Source organism: Hippichthys cyanospilos, chromosome 8 (genome assembly GCF_059441005.1).
Source record: "Hippichthys cyanospilos isolate Australia breed blue-spotted pipefish chromosome 8, RoL_Hcya_1.0, whole genome shotgun sequence".
NCBI classification, from domain to species: domain Eukaryota; kingdom Metazoa; phylum Chordata; class Actinopteri; order Syngnathiformes; family Syngnathidae; genus Hippichthys; species Hippichthys cyanospilos.
The window spans coordinates 16,890,834-16,903,143 of NC_142376.1; the positions used below are offsets into that span (position 1 = coordinate 16,890,834).

A 12,310-nucleotide genomic window follows, 5' to 3' on the forward strand; every position below is an offset into this window, starting at 1 on the left:
GTTGTTCTATTAACATATACAATTAATCTAATGTCAATAATTATACCATTGCACTTCCCTTAAAATATGCAGTAGCATTTTAAATCACATAAAATTAGTACATAAGCCAAATAGTCTAGATGAACTAAGCCCCTTGACAATCAATAAACTAAACCCCTTGACAATAAACTGCAATAAGTCATACTGTTTGCTCAATTGAACGCATGTGTATCCAGTTGCGACTAGACTGCATTTGGCAGTCATGTCCACCGGGAGGCATTATCATGCTTTCTATGTAAAGCTCCTACGCATGCAGGGTAGCTCATAAAGCAGTGACGTAGAATCATTGCCCCGAGGCGGGGTTTGGTCACGTGACAAACACACTTTGGTGACGTACGATACAAGTACCGGTAAGTGCTTCAGATCATCGGATTCATTTGTTTAAATTCGAGTCACTTGGCTGCCTCGATTGCACACTGAGGTTGCTGTCTTTATTTCATTTGAAAAGTTTTTCATTGGGAGGTTAGGGAGTTGGTCGGTTTTGAGATTGTGTCAGTTCCAGTAGATGTACTCCTTTAATTGTGTCATTGAAACCCTCAGCAATGAACCAACATTCATAACAAGGTTCAGAGCTTGAACAAATTCCCGCTTGGCCATAGAGATCTGTGTTCACCAAGCCATAGAATTATACTCATTACAGGTGACTGTTCCATGAAAATTGGTCACATTTGTCTAAATTTAATTTGTAGTAAAAAGCAAAAAGGAAGGTATTACTGAGACTGAAGCCACTAAATAATGCCATTTATTAGGGAATTTAAAAACTTCTAGCTTGCATTTCCTGGCAAACAGCCAATCAGAATGAGCTTGTCACTTTGGGATATGCCCATTCGTCAGTGGAATAGATCAATTTTGATGTATTCATACGTACTTCCTGAATGCTTTCCTCAAATATCTGCACATTTCTTTATGCAAATCATATTTAAAAAGCAAAGTAACATAAACAAATCTCTTTGCACTCAATTCTAAATTCTTTACTCTTCACTTTAGGCCTGTAAAATAATCCCGCTGAGCAAGATTGTGTGCACTTCGGTTTATGAAACCATGATTCAGAAAGGCAGCACAAACAATGACATCCACAGTAATGCTGGCTATTTCAATGAACCAAGGCAGCATTAATTTTACTGACAATACTTATCCACGTGTTGGTGTAATGCAATTGTAGTCCCATTGACTATAAAGAAATTCCTGTTTGTAGTCAATTTAAGCATGCATCACAACTAACAGTTGGCTTGTTTTTTGTGAGCAAAGGGGGGGTGTCGGACTGATGGTTTGTCTATCCTGATGATTACAATGATGGTCAGTGTTGACAGACTACCCACCTCTCTATTTTTCACACCATAAGGTACACTATCAATGAACATTTTTATTCTTGGAAATTAGAAGAATGTTTAGCATGTCTGCCTCAGAGTGTAGACTGCAGAGGTCTGGCTTTCTCCTTCCTATGAAGAGTTTGCATTTGCTTACTGTGCTTGCGTTTTCATTGGGTGCTCTGCTTTCCTCCTACGTTCAAACAAACATGCATAGCTAGTGTGTTGTCCACTCGAGATTGCCTTTGGGTGTGATTGTTTGCGTAAATGCGTGTTTATCAATGTGTGCCCTGCAATTGGCTGGCAACCGGTTCAGGATGTACTTGTCTACTGCCCGCAATCCAAAAAACGTAAGAGACATAAGTGCAAAAACAAAAAAACAAAAAAACAAAACACACACACACACACACATTAAAACTGTTGCAAATAAAAAAGTACAAACACTACACCTTTAAGTCAGACAAATACAGTACAGTGGATTTGTAATATGATATGTGGGAAAATATGTGCACAGTATTCATCCATTTACTACACCTCTAGCCTTCAATTGGGTCATGAGTGAGCTGGAGTGGCAATGTACACCCTTGATTGTTTGCAAGTCAATCACTAGGCGCCGACACAATCATTCCCAAGAATAGAATATGAATTGTGTGACTGAGTAGAAATTCAAAAACAGAACCATGTAGACTGTGAGGCAGATGCACTGCACACCATTTAGTCGTAAAACTGTCATATAGCTACTTACACGTTCACCTTTGGGTCCTCTGTCCCCTAGTCTCCCTGGTGCTCCCTTTAAATTGGGGGAAAACACAAAAACACTTAAAACACGAGTCAAAAAATGTGCAGTTTTTACAATGCTAACAAACTACATAGAATAGAAATAATGAATGTATGAATAAGTACACATATCCATGATGTGTAATTTAAAAAACAAATCTGTGTACAGTATTAAAGAAAATTCACACGCTCACCAAAATCAAAGAGAACATTTTTGTGAGAGAGGTGTAGCCTTTTCCCAGATGAATAATAACTGATTGCTTATTGCCTGGCCCAGGTGTATTGTTTGTCTAGCTTCCTGCAGTCTTTCACCTTCTGCAATGTCATGGCTGCTCTGCATCACTCCTGCTGGCTTCTCCCTACTTTACTGTATGCGCAGGAGCAGGGAGCAAAGATACCAAGTAGAGCTCTTGAGCTGCATGTCACAACATCTCGTGTCTTCCAACCCACCCTGTCACCCCTTATTGCTTTATTTAAGCACACTGTCTGCAACACCCTTGGGAGCATCCTTGTATCCATTTCTCGGCGGATTAAAGGAGCCACGCAAGACTGTCTGGCATGTGATGTGTATTTTTTAAATGGGGCAATACTCCCCTTACCTTCTTTAATCTTAACCCCTCCCTATTCCCTAAAGCCTGATGGCTGCTTTAAATCTATGGTCTTGCCCATTGACTTGCTTCCCAGAGATTTACTTGAACCGGCTGGGCTAAAGGAACAAAGCCACCTGCTAGATGGCACTGTTTCTCTACCAAAAACCACCCGTACAGCAGGCAAGTGACACCTAAGAGACAATGCAGGGCTGCGAATATCAACTAATAATCAGAGAAAGACAATAAACTATTGGGGCAGTCATTAGCGTGCTCTGTGACAACATAATATAAGTCAAAATGGAAATACGGAATGACTTCTACATGCTGCATTTCTTCGTTATGATTATTTAAAAAACTGTGTCTAATGAATGTGATGAGTTGTCAACAAGAATCTCTACTGTCTTTGTTTAAAACATTGAATAATTTCCTGCTCGCACAAGATCTGTAATTGGACTTGAATCAGTAAAAATCAACAGTAAAAAATCAAGTCCTATATCTGCAGGCTTTCATTCAACTAAATCATGAAAATGTTAAACAATATATGCAGATTAGTTTAGTGCACTCAGGTAGCTTGAAAGAGGTACGTTGGGATAAAGATCTGCTGTGCTATCTTCCTTGCAGCTCAACAAATGTAAAGCACTTTCCATAAGGGGATTTTGATGGTGTGCGCACAACTCACCTTGGAGCCAGGAGTTCCATCTTTTCCAGGTCTGCCCTGCTCACAAAGCACAACACAAACAACAACATTTTGCATCAGCTCCTTCGATTGGATCAGCGCCACTGAACCCCTGTTAAACTCCAATTTAACTGGATATTTCAATGATCATGACTGCTTGGCTAACGCTCTTTCATTGTATCCTTGGATAGGAAAAATGGCAATTAAATGCAGGATGGAATTATCTAAATGTGATGGGAAACATTTTTTTCCTGGATTTTTTTTTTTTTTTGTATATTGTAAAAATAACTTCTGAGAGGTACTTTAAAAAAAAAAAAACAACAATACTGTGTTGGGAAAAGCCATGTTTACAACCCGGACCCGGCGGTGGCTCTTTGGGAGCATGTAGCTATGATTATTAGCGCAGGCCAATAGAATACATGTAAATCCTTACAGCAACACCTTGCGGTCCCTCGGGTCCCGGGAACCCCGTCTCTCCAAGTGGCCCCCTCTCTCCCTGTCAGAGAACAGAGAAGCGCCAGCATGTCAGTCGGCGGTGATAAAGGCATGATGTGCGGATTGACAGCTCAAAGAGAGTTGGAGGCTGCTGCTCACTGGCTCTCCTGGGATCCCTGGTTCTCCCCGAGGGCCGGGCTTCCCCTGTCAATCAAAGGCAAAAGAAAAGAATCATCAGTGTTTGACAGACCCTCAGTGGTGTCACTTGTGGAGGAACTCTGCAACCTCTCATTTATAATAGAACCAAGATGCAGAGCACAAACACACAGCAGGTTATCCAGTGGATATAAAAGGTCTACACACTCCTGTTCAAATTCCAGGCTTTTTATATATATATATATATATATATATATATATATATATATATATATATATATATATATATATATATATATATATATATATACAGCTGTTTTTTCCAGCATTGATGTTAACTGTGTACCTTATTTCAGAAAAAAGTTAACTCATGCTAAATACTAATCACACACCTGTCGCCATTTCAAGTGCCTCCGACTAACAGAAATGGAATAGTCTCATATTCAATGCACAGTTTTGACTGGGACCTTTGTCAAGGTGGAAAGAATTGTAAACAGTTCCAAACTACCTGTTAATTTCAGCAGGAAAAAAATCAGGAAAATCCTACTAGAATATCTGAACTTTATTTGGGTTTACTTCAAATGATGGTTACTGTGCACTGGCTCCTATTTACGTTGAGTTTGAACATGATTGGTTGAACCTGATGGATTGAATCTCAACACATCTTCAGCTATTATACACTAGGCGTGCCCAAGCCTGGTCCATGAGAGCTCCTATCCTGCCTGTTTTCAAATTTATCCTTCACCAACACACCCGATTCCAATTATCTGCTCATCAGCAAACTTTCCGGAAGCCTGAGAATTTGAATCAGGGGTTTTAGAGGAAGGTTACCTTGAAAACAGATCTGGATCGAGGCTCTTGAAGCCCAGAATTGGGTACCCTGACGTAAGCATTTCTGCGACCACATTATCCCATACTTTTCTTCCCAATTTAATTTTTTTTCCAGATGAACTGTCCTAGCTTTGGTCACAAACAAATATATAAATAAATTACGTTGTTACATAAAATGACTAAGGTTACCTTGATTGAATTTTTCTCCCACTCTTTTTTTTTTTAATCACAAAAACCTGGCATAGGAAGGGGAGGGGCAAGAGTGTGTGTGCACTTTTTATATCTGCCCTATCTGATCAGGTAATTTTCATTTGTAGTGTTGTGGATCCTTGGATGAACACGGATGATTAAGTTGAGGCATGCTTACGGACACAACAACATTAGGTAAATTTGCACAATTTACACTGTTTTTACATTTACTCTCCATGATTGGGTTTCATCCACTTAACCAACATTAACTGATTAACCAACGTTAATCGAAAACTCTGATCTGCCAATAGCTGTAAATGCGAGTGTGAATGTTTGATGTTTAATGTCGGTTCACCCATCACAGGTATTATCAAAAATGTTTAAATGGATGAATAGTGCAGTTGTAATGAACCGACCAACAGGTATGACTATAAGAAACTAACTTACTGGAGGGCCTGGTATACCAGGTGGACCAGACAGACCAACGTCACCCTGAAAATACAATGCAGACAAGTTAGACACACAATGCTTAAAGAATACATAGTACCGAGTTACAGTAATTTGTTTTTTTCAAGCTCCTTTTAATATGTTTTGGCTTCACCCGAAAGATGCTCTTCTTGCATTGGCCACTGCTGCTTAAGCATTGTAGAAGACAAAAAATGAGAGCATAAAAAGAATGTCTTCTTATCAAGGCAGCGTAAGCTTGAAGAAAACAAATTTGGGTAGTATTTTGTTTCCTAAATGATGTTAAATAAATGCATAATAGAAGGTCAGATATTGGCTTATTTTCTGTCATTCATTTTCCCATTTCACCCACATGGTAATAGGTGGAGTTTCCATGAACAAGCTATTTCACTTCCTGGTAAGGAATTTTGCTACAAAAACTGACATTTTCACATGAATCAAATGGTTAATGTGCCAAATGTATTTCATCACTTTTATGCATATATTTAACGGGAATAATTACAATACCATAGTACAGGTTCTTTAAAACAGATCAATTATTCATTTTAGTTCAACAAAAACTACTACTACTACAATTTCAGATTTTATTGTTTTTTATGAGATGCTTCTGCTTACCTTTGCACCTGGAAGACCTTCAAGCCCAGGTAATCCCATGAGCCCTGGTTCCCCCTACAAGTAATAAAACAATGACACGTCCTCTGTGGTAATGTAATGGGTGACTCTAATGTAAATAAATAAATACATTCATACATAAACAGGTAACCCTGTCTTAAAAGGACAACTGATGAGTTCTTGGAAGGTGTGGTTATTTTATGCTTGTCAGTAGCAGTTAGGGTATCAAATATAGATCTAAACTACTGCGGCTCATGGCAAATTAAATCCTGCATGACACATGACGTCACACGTTTCGATCTCTGCTTTCAGCACGCTCGGCCGGGTATTAATACAAGCCTTCACACGTCAATACGGAGATGATCCTGGGGGGACAATACCTCAGGCTCACTGCATTATATTACATGATCTATGGCATACGCTGTCACAATTTGTGGTCTGGAGATGAGATGGAGAAAGAGCTGCCCCATTAAAAAACAAAAAAACAATCAGGCTTACTTTGTGCCCTAAATATAGAGAGCTATACACAGCTGCATGAACAAGAGATGGCCTCAATTGAGCTCATTTTGTTCAAGCTGCCATGAAGAAACGCCATTACATGGAAAAAAGGGGCAACTGGCGCTGACATAGATGGATTGTGCAGGTAATTGTCACACATGTAGATTGTCATGAGTAAGGGAGCGCGGTTAAGGGGAGAGCAGGGCAGCCAGGGGGATCAGCTGTGAGACGGATTGAGGCAATTCCGCCACAGCATTGGTGGCGTTCACACAATTTATTAAAATGTCAAATTAACATCCTGGTGAAAAATCACAGTGCAACAAAACAATAAAATCCACAATTGGCCCCATGCGAATAAAGAATTCACAGTGATGGCAGGAGCAGAGTTGTTTCCACGTTTGTGTGGATTGGTTTCAGGCATCAGTAGGAAGAAGGGGGGATCGTATGGAGGGGTATTTGAAAAGCGTTGAAGATTCATGGGTTCCCGCTGGCCAGACAATTTGGTCCTACTATTTCATATTTTCAGGAGACATAACAGTTTGTGTGTGTGTTAGAGTTCAGCAGTTGGATGCCTCAGAGTGCACTGACTTATACTTCAAAGAGAATGCACATTGATTGAAATACTACAGTATGAAAACTCCGACTATTAAAAAAAAAAAAAAAACGACCCCCCCCCCCCCCCCCCCCCCCACACACACACACACACACACACACACACACAAGTGCATTGAAAGAAAAGTTTCAACTCACTGCTAGTCCTTCATCTCCTTTGGGGCCCTTTAAAACAAAAAGGACAATTACAATAATGAACAGTATGTATGGACTAAAGTGGTGTTCTGCTACTGTCTTCAATACAATTGAAACTTAAAGTAACAATTTCCAGCTAGAACATTATGAACACTCTTGCTCAATATGAAGTTTTGTTTTTTTGTTTTTTCATAGCATAGGTAAAATTGCCATGTGTGCTATGTGCCGCATGCGCAAAACACACTGTACAAACGATCTAAGTTCTCGTGGCCCTTGGAATATAGAAACCTCGTGTGGTGTCGTGTATTTGTCGATGTCAAGCACAGGCATACATTAACTGTCTTTTGCATGTTAATAAATGATCACAACACTGAGCTTAATCCTCACAACTCTGGGGATATAAAAACCCTGTGAGGTGCCCTGTGTGTTCTTTGATGTCAACTAGCGATGGTCAAATGAAGCTTAATGAAGAAAGGGAGCTTCGCAGCCAATAGTTATGTACGTCGTTCAATGCATCAGGGTGCTTCAATTGCTCTATATTGCCATCAAATGATGCAGAAGCCCAAGAAATCAACAGTGTTGAGAATTCTTTGGCTATTTATTGAAAATGACATGAATGTGTTTTTGTTATTTATTTGGACAAAATACAACAATTATTCTTTATCATTATATTTTCATTTAGAAATAATCGCTCTTCTGTTTTTTGTTACATGACCTTATTAGAAGCAATCAAATCGAAAGAGAAAAGAATAGAATGTCTTTATTGTCATTGTACGCAGCACTAAGACCACATTAGGTGCACTGCTCCAATTGGTGATTATTAATAATATGAACAACAAACAGAATAAATAATACTGTATATAAATAAGTGAGAAGAGACTACAATTGGAAAAATAGTTTCACAGGTGCAATTGCTATTTTCAGTGTTAAAATGTTTTCAAGCAGAGGAAATTCTCCTTTTTCATGCAGGTTCCATTGCACCAATTGATAAACGAGATTGCTGTTGCAAACAAAAGTGTGACAACGGCCTGAAATCCTTAAAATGTGTCCGTTTTATATTTGCAATGCCCAGCAAACTATCCAACCCCTTTGTGAAGCTGTCAAACTGGCCAGTGGGGCTTCATGTGTCATCATTTCCGGGTGACTAACAATGCGACACAACGCGCTTCATCTCCTTTGGATCATGTTGGAAAAGTGATTTATGAAAACCATCCTGTTTAGAACAAATAAATCATCACATTAGCAGGGTGCTTCAGTAATTACACAATGTTTGGCTCATGCACAGTATAATGTCACATGCTACATATTAAATGAACAAGACTAAGGCTAGCCTATGAAGGAGGCAGCACAGGGAGAGAAATCCTTAAGATTTAAATGTGGTTCGTAGAGATTCTTTCTACCCCCCTCCCCCTTAGGTGTTGTGGAGGAATGATCCCTGTGGGGCCTTAGATTGGATGTCTCCCTGGGCCTGACGAGATTACAAACTGCCTGATAAGGAAGAGCAGTGCAAGGAGAATTTCAAAGTGGGCCATTCTGGCTTGACACTATGTGGCTGAACTCTGACTTCCATTTGCAAATCGCTGATGTTTTGCGCATCCCGGGGCAGGTCAGAGACATCTGTCTGAGGATCAGAAAGCCTCTTAGCCTTAACCGACCAAGCGGCAGCAGCAGCTCTCAATGAATGCGACTGAGTGCGATATAAGGACCTCAGAAGCCAAGATAACACTGAAGGGCCAATGGTTGTTTGTTTTTTTTGTTTTTTTCTTTTAGGGCTCTCTGGCACCAACATGTCTGTCTTCTGATGTTTCTTCACCCTGCACTTTGAAGGAATCACTTCAGGCACAGCAATGATTATACTTACCGGAGCACCGGGAGCCCCAGGGGGTCCTAAAATAGCTCCCCCACTCTGAAAAGACACAATTTTGACTTTATGGCTTTCTACTCCACAATATGGGTCAAACGAATTTTAACTACTGGCACAGACGTTTTCTGACACAATGATTGATGGAATCACACCCTCATGCATCACTGTATCGCAACGACACTGAATAAAGGGCTTTACCTGCAGCTTGTAGAGACTACTCATCCCATTGCCCTCCACGTAGGGTACCCCCTAAAACACAACTGGCAGTAAATCACATCACATCACATCACACTTCATCCCAGTGCTTCCGAGCTGAGATTCTTAAGCATTTAGAGTTGGTACAGTCAGCCCCAGGCAGGTATTTACTGCTAAGCCTTTAAAAGCTAGGCGATCAATACTTCATTTGGTGATTTCACAATGATACGTGATGGGTGAGAACAGAATAATATGAGAACTGTTCACTTTATAAACCCTGACACATTCCAAAAGGTGAAAACAACTTTTGCGGCGTGAGGATGACGATACAACCTCGACGTTTTGGGCGGATGTCCCAAGACAAACTTACGTTTGCCCGATTTAGATCAGTGAATGAAAGCTTTTAAAAGAGAAAGGGAGTTAAGGTCCTCATTTAGAAGCCAGTGGATGCCTGCGCCCTTTTCAGGCCACTGAGCCATCTCCTGTCCTCCCAGACTGCACTTTATGAGGCCAAGGTGCGTGAGGGGGGGGCAGGTTCAAGGGGACGCCTGATGAATTATAGATTGGCTTTGGACACACTTACTCACTGGCCTTTTACAGGAAGCGAGCATGGTTCAATGCCAGCAAAAGGGTCATTACAATGTCATCATATTTGTACTTGTTTGTCATTTTTTGCTCTGGTCTTGCACTAAATGCTGTTATGTGGAGTGAAAGCAAACTCAGGGTCAGTTGTGCCTGGAAAAAACATCAAGGCAGACAAGTGTCCTAAATATAAACTCTATTTGTTGAAATGCTTTCAGGCTACTGATTTATAACTCAAACGGCCTTAAAATAAAAAAAGGTAAGAAAAATAACAATGGAGTAGGCATTTCAGAATCAAACAGGAAGCACAAATCCATAAAAAATATTTAGTTAGAAAGAAGTTCAGCTTATTTTTTGCTTCTGTCAGACATTTTGACTTTTGTTTAAAAAGGGGCTGTAGTGTTTGAAGGTTGGATTATATTACTTGGATCACGTTAAATTTTGTGTATTCGAATAGACCAGACTTGTTTTTCTTTCATTTGTACTCACAAAATTCACTTTAATGAACAATATATCCTTAATTTCCAAATTAGAATCAAGCCAAATTTCCACTCTTAGAACCTAATTAACAGCCTGAATTTGATTGCCTGATAACTTACCGGAGGTCCTGGAAGGCCTGGTCGACCAGGAGGCCCTTCATTTCCCTGTCAGTTTCAAAACAGAAAGAACAATTAGAAAAATATGGCCAAAGAAAAATGCTTTTAACCACAAACATGTTGACAAAATTAATTCATTCCAATTGATTCATCGACATGAAATAATGCATAAATAAAATTTGATAAAGTTGGAAATAGTAAAATTCAAATTTAAGGACATACATGAAGTAACTCTAAACATACATGAAGTAACTCTAAATTAAAAAAAAAAAAAATCTCACTCTTTCTCCTTTATGTCCAGTTTGACCCATTGGACCTGGACGACCCATGAGCCCCTGCAAACATAACAAAAAACTAAACCTGTCATACAACATAAAAAGGGTATCATTTTTTTCCTGACATTATAACAGCAGATTTTCTTGACAACTCCTGATGAACATGGGCACCTTACCGGCTCCCCGGTGCGACCTGTCACTCCAGGAAGTCCCGGAACTCCAGGAGGCCCCTGAGACAGAGGAGATTTTTCACTCACGTCAAAATCAAACAACAGCAATACACCACATCTTCAGGACTGCTGAACACGCCTGAATATAAGCCACACCCTCTAAATTTTAATTCTATTTCTATTAAAATCTATTTCCTAGTTGACTGGGAGGAGGAGGGTGACGTGGTGCTAATCCTTCCATTGCTTTCCCAGTATTATTCTTTGATTAACTACTTATTAATTTTGTCTCTTTGTTTGAACTTTGCTCATTTTTAAGTTTTATTCCTACTTGTTAGTAATGCCTTGCGTTCGTTTGATTGTAGTTTGCATACACAACTCCTCCTCCTTTTCAGAAGCGCTTTATGTTTATTAAAATGTTGTCACTTTGTTAAAGATTGTTATCCTGGCCAGTTTTTCCTCATTTATTACTTTGATGAAATAAATGTTTGAGTTACTGCTTCGGTGCTCTGCTTTGGAAACGGACTAATCGCATAATGTTACGAAGGAAAAGCTCATAGTTGACACTGACAATAATATAGTCGACTTATAAAAAGAATTGTTGAGTCTCTATGGCAATAACAGAAACATAATTCCTCTTTATAGGCCATTGAAATAGTTTGGATGTTGTTTTGAAGGTTCTTCACATTGCTGCTCAACTTGACAAGGTTTTTACACATCTTTCTATCGACTGACATTTAAACCAAATGAGGAAGTTGCCATTTATTGATCCAATGATAACACTGACAAGTTTATTGAAGCCTTATAGTGTTTGTCAGCAGTCTACCAGCAGCAAACAATCATTAAATGGAGAATGTGTTTGATATCAGAGCACACACAAGTGGTCCCATTGACACAACTAAAAAAAGACACAGTAGAAGAGCAATGACACATTATTTTATTAGGGTAAGATCTGAAGGTGCTTTGGTGCTATTTAGTATTCATTTAAAACAGCATTAAAAGTTAAGATATGCATGTGCTTGCATAGGTCATACAGAAACAAATGATCTTTAATGTTCTCAACATCTATATAAACATGACTATCAACATTACAATAGCATATAAGTGTGGTCTTAGTGTAACTGTTGTGAATCACTGCTCTATAGTGTCATATATTTTATTAGATTGACTACAGTATATTTCATCTCAGGAAATATCAAGATAAGGGAATGGTGCTCACCCCAAGAGTTTTTAATTTATTGCATTATAAAAGGTAATCAATTTTGGATGAATGCCATCCCTGTGCAAATCTATTCCAATACTTTTGCAC

At 39.2% G+C, this 12,310-nt stretch overlaps 1 protein-coding gene across 1 annotated transcript in view; it reads right to left on the reverse strand.

The window, feature by feature from the left end:
* col19a1 (collagen, type XIX, alpha 1) overlaps positions 1–12,310 on the reverse strand; it is a 138,486-nt gene that overhangs the window by 18,527 nt on the left and 107,649 nt on the right. Inside the window, exons 36-47 of the mRNA XM_088421108.1 lie at positions 11,011–11,064; positions 10,841–10,894; positions 10,563–10,607; positions 9,385–9,435; positions 9,184–9,228; positions 7,326–7,352; positions 6,081–6,134; positions 5,448–5,492; positions 3,984–4,028; positions 3,823–3,885; positions 3,393–3,428; positions 2,092–2,136 (exon numbers count right to left, since the gene is read on the reverse strand). Of these exons, the coding sequence (XP_088277234.1) occupies positions 2,092–2,136; positions 3,393–3,428; positions 3,823–3,885; positions 3,984–4,028; positions 5,448–5,492; positions 6,081–6,134; positions 7,326–7,352; positions 9,184–9,228; positions 9,385–9,435; positions 10,563–10,607; positions 10,841–10,894; positions 11,011–11,064 (564 nt within the window). The remainder of the gene's footprint in view (positions 1–2,091; positions 2,137–3,392; positions 3,429–3,822; positions 3,886–3,983; positions 4,029–5,447; positions 5,493–6,080; positions 6,135–7,325; positions 7,353–9,183; positions 9,229–9,384; positions 9,436–10,562; positions 10,608–10,840; positions 10,895–11,010; positions 11,065–12,310) is intronic.